This window comes from Camellia sinensis, chromosome 2 (genome assembly GCF_055761805.1).
Source record: "Camellia sinensis isolate YWXY chromosome 2, ASM5576180v1, whole genome shotgun sequence".
Lineage (NCBI taxonomy): Eukaryota > Viridiplantae > Streptophyta > Magnoliopsida > Ericales > Theaceae > Camellia > Camellia sinensis.
In genome coordinates this window covers 84448356-84457831 of record NC_138962.1, presented here as the reverse complement: position 1 = coordinate 84457831, position 9476 = coordinate 84448356, and the positions used below count along the sequence as shown (strand labels likewise).

General features: G+C 34.2%; 1 protein-coding gene across 1 annotated transcript; it reads left to right on the top strand.

The window, feature by feature from the left end:
• The first annotated feature begins 864 nt into the window (after nt 1-864).
• PGSIP4 (plant glycogenin-like starch initiation protein 4) lies at nt 865-8528 on the top strand. The gene is made up of 2 exons (XM_082914985.1): nt 865-1694; nt 7327-8528. Exons 1-2 carry the CDS (start codon nt 917-919, stop codon nt 8250-8252), a joined length of 1704 nt encoding a protein of 567 aa, XP_082771111.1. The 5' UTR covers nt 865-916; the 3' UTR covers nt 8253-8528.
• Nucleotides 8529-9476: the final 948 nt, after the last annotated feature.

The following is a 9476-nucleotide window of genomic DNA, read 5'->3' as shown; positions in this document are numbered from 1 at the left end:
CTTAGGCCGCTAAAAGAGTTGAGCTGATAAATTGAATAAATTATAATTTTTGAATTGATCTAATTTTTTGTTATTATATATAAAATATTTTATAAAATAAATAATTTAAATTATCTGATAATAAGTTTCACAAGTTGGAACAACATTCTCCAATTTGGAAGCCCAAAACCTTGAAAAAATGAAAGACGTGTTCTTGTTTTTGAATAGCAAAGCATATACACAGTCAAAATCTATCCCTTCAAACTCATTTTTAATATTTTTAAATTTCAGATAGTCTTTTTAATTACGCACAAGAAAGGAGAGAGAGAGAGAGAAATTCAACAATGTCAACGTGCAACCATGCACGCCTCTATCTGGCGTCATCATCATATATTAATAACTTACCAAAATCAAATAATTTATCCATCTTTTTTATAAATAACTTACCAAATTCAAATTATTTTATCTATCTATATTATAAATGGGTCCAGCTTGTCTCAAGTTGAGATCAAGACTGGACCCGTCCAGTTCGGTTTATGGGGTCCATTTTTTGGGTCCGTTTTGATAATTCGAACTGTTTAATGTGTAGAATTCATCGAGTACTACATGTCTATAAAAAATCACTTTGATCGGATATCAATAGTTATGTGATCAAATCAGTTTTGTATAAAAAAAATAGACGGTGAAACAATTAATGGTTGATAAAAAACTGTTTTGTTCATATAGCTATCGATATCCGATCAATGTGATTTTTTACAGGCATATAGTACTCGACGAGTTCTACACATTGAATGGTTCGAGTTATCAAAACGAGACCCGTGGTAAGCCTTCACGGGTCCAACAACACGATCTAGTCCGATCTTGGACTGGACCAAAGTCACTGCCATTATAAATATCCTTCAAAACCCATCACACAGAGAGACCTTAGAAGGTTGAAATGGCTGTCAAACAAACCAGTTCTAAGCTAAAACCATTAGCTCTCTCTTTCCTCTTTCTCTCTCTAACTCTCTTTCTTCTCCTAACACTAAATTTCCAACCAAAGCTGCCTCACCAGGACGACATTGGCTTCCTCCTCCGCCACGATGAGTACCCCGAGGTCACCCTCCGTCCGGCCAATAAAACCCCTAGATGGTACACTGTGGTTGCTCAAGAGGCCAAGAGAAGAAAAATCAAGGTTGGTCTGGTTAACATTGATGATCATCAAAGATTAGGTCAAAATGATGAACAGTTTCTGCATGGATTAGCAGAGATGATCACCGTTGGATTTGATCGTGTGGATGATGATCTCCGGTGGGAAGACTTCTTTCCTGAATGGATCGATGAAGATGAAAAGTGGGCTACACCAACGTGCCCGGAAATCCCAATGCCGCGGTTCGAGGAGTACGGTGAGATGGACGTGGTTGTAGCTAGGGTTCCATGTGGTGGTGATGGCGGTGATGATGATGGTGGTGGTGTTAGGAATGTGTTTAGATTACAAGTTAATCTAATGGTTGCTAATTTGTTGGTGAGGAGTGGGTGGGAAAATAATCAGGATCGGACGGTGTATGCTGTGTTTATCGGTTCATGTGGGCCCATGTGGGAGATTTTTAGATGTGATGACTTGTTATGGAATGAAGAGGAGTATCGGGTGTATAAGCCTGATTTGAGAAGATTAAAACAGAAGGTGATTATGCCTCTTGGTTCATGTCAGCTTGCTCCTCCTTACGCTGAGCCAGGTCAGTCATTTAAATTTTTTTTTTTTTTTGTTTCTTTGTTTTTTAAGGTGAGGATTGATAGAACAAATAATATCGATGAGATAGGATCTTTCATATATCTGAAAAATAACGACCGTACTACATGCACTAATTAGTATACATACTATTGTACTAATTAGTGTTATGATAACATTAATTATCCTATTTATTATACAAATTACAAATACCCAAAACCCATCTATTGATACACTAGTGTGCACACTAATTAGTGCATATAGTATTATTTGAAAAATAATTGGGCTTATAATTATTTTTTGAATATGTCAATGTTGGAAGTTAATTCAAATTTTTTAATATTGAATTAATATATTGAAAAGTTGTGTTCATGAATGAGTCTTGAAATTTGAAGAGTCATATTGGTTAGGTGGTTCAAGTGTCTTGATGTATGTGTATATGTGAAGGTACATGTATGATTTAATGTCTGAAACTCTTCATAGAAGAAGTTTGGCATAAAAAATTTGGTGTTTTTTTGGGAAAAATATCATTTTAATGGGAAATAAAAAAAAATTAATATCAGTTTAGCGGTGAAGTTTAAGAAGTTTTGCTTTAAGCAAATTTTTTCATTAATTTGATATTATTTTTTCTACTTTCCACAAAAATGATATTTTTTCTTTTTTCTTTAAAATATTTTGGGTCTCCACACGTCTGTAATTCAAATACGTTTTTATTTGAGTTTTAGTTACTTTTACTGCTTACCATGTTCTGTTGGCATTAAGAAATCCATTTCCGCTTGGTTTTAAATTTTCAAAAACTATTTGCTGAGTTTTTACACTTTTTATATTTTTTATTGAACGCTTTTAATATTTTAATCATTTTTTTTCAATCAACTTAATTTGGATATATTTAAAAAGTCAGTACCAAATTTGTGAATTTTTTTTAAAAAAAATTTACTAAATACAAGAAAATTAAAAATTTAGTACATTTTCATTTTATTTTTTGCATTTATTTTTAGATTTATTCACAAATGTTTTAATTTTTATGTATATTTAGATTAGGTAAATCTAGAAAGTAAAAAAAATAAAATATTAAAAAAATTTAGTAAAAATAAAAGAGTACAAATTGAAAACTCGTTATTTAAAATTCAAACCAAACAAAGTGATTTAGTTCTTGAACGTAATATTTTCAACATAGTATTACAACAATTTTCAGCAGTTAATTCTTGTACATATACATGATGACGAAAAAATGTTGAAATTCATCCCATGACATATAGCAACCTTTTTTTTTTAATTAGGGATAAAAAAAAAATTAAAAAAAGATAAAGGTTTGGCAATTAATAGCAAACCTTAGTCAAATGGAGCATTTATTAGAATTTTTGTTTCTTCAATGGGGGGTTGTAACCGTAATATTCATGATCTCTCAGTCCGTAAATTATTATCAACAGGAATTTCAATAAAATAACTATTACAGCAAAACCATCATTATTTGTCAACATCTTTTTTATCCTTTATGTTTTGTTAACTTCCGATATGAACTTGAAAATTTGAGGGGTAGTAAAATTGTCACAAATTTTTTTTTTATAATCTAAATTATTTATTTTGTAAAGTTCAAAGTGTATATCATTTAAGAAAAAAATTAAATCGATATGATAATTATAAAAAAAATATTTGTTATCCGTTTTTTTAAAATGAATGCAATAAAATAAAATAAAAAATTACAATTATCAGTTTGATTTAATTTTTTTCATGAATGATATACATGAGAGGACATATCAAACGAATGGTTCAGGTCATCGAAATAAAACCGTAATAGGCCCCACAATCCTGTCAAATTCTCTCAAATTCATATTTAAATTTAAGAAGAGTTAACCCTTCCTTATTTGATCATCATACGATAGCATATTTTTACCCTTAAGACTGTTGGAAGATAATTGGTCCAAAATAGTGGTTGATAAGTAGTTGTTAGCAAAATTAGGATGGATTTAGTATAATGGTTGGTGGGTTTGTTAGTAGGGCTGAGCAAAGAATCCGTGAAATTCGTAATCCGATCCAGTCCAGTCCAATCCGATAGGTTTGGATTGGTTTTTTGAATCCGTGGTTCGGTTCCGGATTGAATAATTAAAAATCCGTAGTTCACGGATTGGTTCCGGATTGAATCCAACGGTTCCGGATTGGAACCGATCCGGACCGTATACAAATAGTCTATATTTTTATTATACATCCTCCCCCATAGTATCTTTTCTTATTCTATGTAAAATCTAAACTCAAACCTAAAATCGTATAATATCTTCTTTTATTACTTTTGTTTGTTAGTTTTAAGTTTTAATTTGCAATGGTCTAAATACTTATGGTGAAACCAGTTTTCTTATGGTTGTTTAAATTCTAGAACAGTATGTCGTTATTATAGAAAAACATGTTGCTATTATGGAACTAATATAGCGCTATGTTTATATTTTTATGAAATTCAAGTGTTATATATATATTTTTGTTATTTAATTATGTGAATCCGTGGTCCTAAACCGATCCAATCCGTATTTAAATGGATTGGTTCGGATTGGTTCCATGATTTAAACGGATTGGATTGGTTCCAATTTTTTAGGAACCGTAAATAACGGATTGGTCCTGGTTTTATCCCAATCCGATCCAATCCGGACCATGCTCACCCCTATTTGTTAGTGGCCAGAAACTTTTCTACATTCTAATCAATATTGAAAAATATTATTCATGAGAATGACATTTTAATGGTCACTCTGTACATAAAAGGTATTTAATGAATTTTTTATTTTAAAGTGACACACCTATATTATTCTGTGTGTATATAAATATTGTTTTATGTTTGGATATCAATATCCATTACCATTTAAACTAGTTTACTATAATGTTAACCAAAAAAATATACAACAATCTTTAATTTATTTTTAAAATACTTCATATGAGTTAGACCCATTTTATTAAATTTTGATTCACGGGATGGTATAGGAGTTGGTAGCACGTATCTTTTGCTAAAATGATTAGCATATATTATAAATGAATCTATATAAAAATGAGGGAAAATATGTTGCTTTGGGTGACTTATCATAGCTTTTTCAATCAATGATGGCATGAATCATGACAAACATTTTATTCTTATACATTTGAAGGATTTACATTTTTTTTTTGTTTTTATTTATTAATCAGTGAATGAATTTGTCATTTGGAGAAAAAACAAATGTCAAGCATTCTGTGATTGATGTATGGAATTATCACTATTAAATCGTTATCTTGTGCATTATCATTGGTTAAATGGTGTTTATTGCAGAGGTTGTGAGGTCAATCTCACCTCATTTTTGTAAGTCTTAGAGAGAAGCAAGTGGATTAACATACAATTATTAGTGTGGATTTATAAGAACCTTATGTTCATAAATGAGAAAATAATTAATTAGAAAGAGAACCGCTTTACTAGGCCTAAAAACAAGATCGAATTTAAAACTGAAATGTTGATAACTTCATGGTATTCAAATAACAGCAGGGCTATTATTAAACCACAATGCCAAAGCAAGTGACAGATCAGGCGATAACTTCATGGTATTCAAATTTTGATTATTGCTTACATTTTTTTTTGATCAGCAAAGAAAAATTTCATTAATCAATATGAAATTAAAGGTACAGGAAGATGAAATGCACTGAGAGAGATTCGGAAGGTACAAAATACCCCTACTACTGCTACTCGCAACCATACAACCAACCCCTTAGCCTCACGATTTTTTTTTTTTTTAAACATAAAAGTTAAGAAGGACTTAACAGAAATTAAAATACATGATTCCCCACAAAATCAACCCACCAAAAAACCCAAACAGCTCTAGCAATACCTCTAAACAACAAACTAAAAAAACTTTTCTAACAGCCAAGTTGCACTCCCAAGGCCAACCACCCACGCCTATGAAACTGAATATTTTATTCGCCTAAGTTCAATAGCCCAAGACCTACGCTGCTACACTGCTTCACACCCATGCTACTACACACCTGCTACACTGCTACACGCCCATGCTACACAGCTACAACACTACTACACTCCAGACAACACTGTTACACTCCCATGCTGTTACACACCTGCTGCTGCACTCCCTACACCCACGCCTATGATGCTGCACTCCCAAGGCCATCCACCCACCTGAACACAGCTCATACACCACGCCAAGACAGCTCATACACAATGCTGCTGACCAACGCCAATGCTGCTGTCCACCCCACCGGAAAAACTCCATAGCCAACGACCAATGACCAAGGCCACACCACCGGAATCAACCAAGGCCACACCTCCATTGATTAACCCAAACTCACCCACGCCTCCTTGTCCAACCCCTTGCTGGCCAACTACTCCGAAATGTCCACCTCTGTGCCGACTCCTCCCTTCACACAACCGTTACAAAACTCGTAAGATGACGACCCAAACACCGATCAACCGCTGAGACACCTCCAAACATCTGGACGAAGATCACCCCTCAAACTCCCACTCGAAGAGGAGCGCTCGAATGAACACTAGACAGAACTATGGTAGAAGCAGAATGACACCTATGATACCCCAAACAAAGCATCGATACTACTACATAATTCTGAACCATAGTTCACCCCTCAAGCTCCGACTCGCGAAAGAGCGCACGAATGAAGATCCTAACCACATTTGGACGTCCTCGAGCCAATCCAAACCAACCTCCTCCTCTATAATGACCCTTAATCCAGGCATTCCTTGATGATAACAACACACCACAACTCCGCAGCAGCCCACAAAGCATACCAAGGTGGGAAAATAATGGGGGAAATCAAGTTTATTAAAGGAAATTAACAAACAAACACAAGAAAGAACTGGGCCAGCCAACCACCATAGCCGAAGGCGGCGGCCGGCCGGCCCAAAATGAGGCCCGGGGAGGAGGTTTTCAGAGAGAGAAAGAGAGGATGATTATTGCTTACATGGGAGTGAAACACACCTCCTTTGGCAGTTAACCCCTCACACCAAGATACATGCATGTATTCCTTTATTGCTTTTACTTACACGTTGGGAGATTTAAGAAGTGATTTGGAAAAGAAAATGGAAAACGTAGGTGAAATGTGATTAAAATATACCTACATTTCACCTAATTTCACACACCTTTTTCCTTTCTCTTTCCAAATCCCTCCTTAAATCCCCCATCCAAACATAGCATTACTATTACTATTATTATTATTATTTTTTGAAACATTTTGATTTTCATTTTAAAAAGTTGAGGGCAAGACTCATGATTAAGATTGCAAATAAACTGAGCTATTAGCTCAATAAGGGTTCAGTTCATTAAGTAAATAAACAAACTCGAGTCCTGCAAAGCTTGGCTTAACTCATTTGTAGCTTTACGTCATAATTATGTGCAAAATGGTTTAATTCTTATTGGCAGCATAAAAATTTAAACTTCCATCTTGGTCTGATTTACATCCTCACTATTTTATGGATGAAATGGAGATTTTCATTTAATGATTAGTGGTTATATAAAAGACCCATATCAAAATCTTTTCTTTTAAATTTTAAAACATTCAAGAGAAGTTTTGCATGTACTAAATTGCCTTTCTCAATTGTACTTATTATTGCTCCATCTTCTTTGAGCTATTAGTAATTAATTTCGATTCAAATTGGATGAAATTTGCAGGTAGGGAGGTATGGAGGCGCTATGCATCCCACTCAGTACAAAACATCACTCCTCAAAGGCCAAGAGAGGCATATGTGACTATCCTCCATTCCTCAGAAACCTATGTTTGCGGTGCAATAGCTTTGGCTCAAAGCATAATCCAAACCAACTCCACCAAAGACTTAGTCCTTCTTGCAGATGACTCCATCTCTCGAAAATCACTTCAAGGGCTTAGGGCAGCTGGATGGAAGGTCAAGCACATTGACCGCATTCGAAGCCCATATGCAAGAAAAGATGCCTATAACGAATGGAACTACAGCAAACTTAGGGTTTGGGAGCTAACAAACTATGACAAAATCATTTTCATAGACGCTGACCTCATAGTTCTCAAGAACATGGATGGTTTCTTTGTGTATCCACAGCTTTCAGCTATTGGCAATGATAAGTTTTTATTCAACTCAGGGGTGATGTTGGTTGAGCCATCCAAGTGCACATTTGAAACCCTAATGGAGAAAAGGTACAGAGTGGCTTCATATAATGGGGGTGACCAAGGTTTTCTCAATGAAATGTTTACATGGTGGCACCGGTGGCCTTCAAAGGTGAATCATCTCAAGATATCTGTAGGGGATCACAATAAGGTACATGATCAAATGATCCCTGAGAATATATATACCATACATTACTTGGGTTTGAAGCCATGGATGTGCTATATGGACTATGATTGTAATTGGGATATGTTGGACCGCCATCGTTATGCTAGCGATGCAGCTCACCAGAGGTGGTGGCAGGTTTATAAAGCCATGCCGAGGAGGCTACAATCGTATTGTGCACTTAGTGAAGGAAGGGATGCAAGGATAAGAAAGTGGAGAAAGAGAGCTAAGGGTGCTAATTTTCCTGATGGGCATTGGAAGATCAAGGTGAAAGACCCTAGGCGACTTCATTCCTGATGTTTGTATTTGTAAATTAAAAAAGATTTGAGGGTTTCCTCCAAAGGAAAGGTTCTGAAGAATGAATACCATTAGACATAGAATTTTTTTTTCCTTTTCAAAATCACAACTCAATTGTGATCTTGGAAAAAGCTACACCATCTTAATTACATATTTCACATGCAAAAAGAATTGCATATAGGTCCCTTTTGTATTGCAATTGTTGATTGATTAAAGTGCAATTGTAAAAATTGAACATACATACCCCATACATATAAGGTCCCTTATCTTTCTTCCTTTCTCTGATTCTTTTTTTTTTTTTTTTTTTTTTGATCAGCAAAGAAAAATTTCATTAACGGCATGAAATTAAGAGTACAGGAAGATGAAGTGCACCGAGAGAGATTCGGACTTTCTCTGATTCTTTTGATGTGGTTTTTAACATGAGAAAATCTGGGCACTCACCCACTTTGGTTATAATGTCATATATGTTCAAAGTTATGTTGCAATGTCTTTGAATTTAAACGCAATTACATTGTATTGTAACGCCAATAACTCATTGATTTATATTTTAGAGTAATGATCGATGTGATTGTTAGCATAATTTCAATCACAATGCAAAAATTATATTATATCATCCGTTAGTACATTAATTAATATATATGTTGGTGCGTATAATTTTATCCTTTCGGAATACTCAATAATTTTATCAAATCAAACAATAAGTCATTTTTGATTGAGCTACTATACACAATTCCTTATGGCCTCTTTTGTTTCGCGAATTAGGTTAAATAAAATTATGAGTTTCATAAGATTGAGTAAGACAATTATTATTATGATAGTATTAAGTTAAAGATGTAAGATATAATGTATTTGTTTGTGTATTAGCATAGTGATATTAGTTAATTGGAAATAAATCTATAAAATTACGTGAAGATTTTCATTCCATAAAAGTGAGTTTATTATTTTTTATGAAAAGAGGGCAAAGTGCTCTTTCACCTAGGGATACAACTTGGGCGGGCTCAACCCGAGCAACCCGAGCCCAGCTTGAATTTTTTTAAGACTTTGACAAGATATTTTCAAATTCAGTACAGACTCAGGCAAAAATTCAGAAGCCCGAATTAAATTTGGACGGGCTTGGGCAAAGATGTCGAACAACCTGAGCAACCCGAAACCCGAATTATACATATATAGATATATAAAAATATTAAATATACATATAAATTATTAGTCATTACATGATATTAA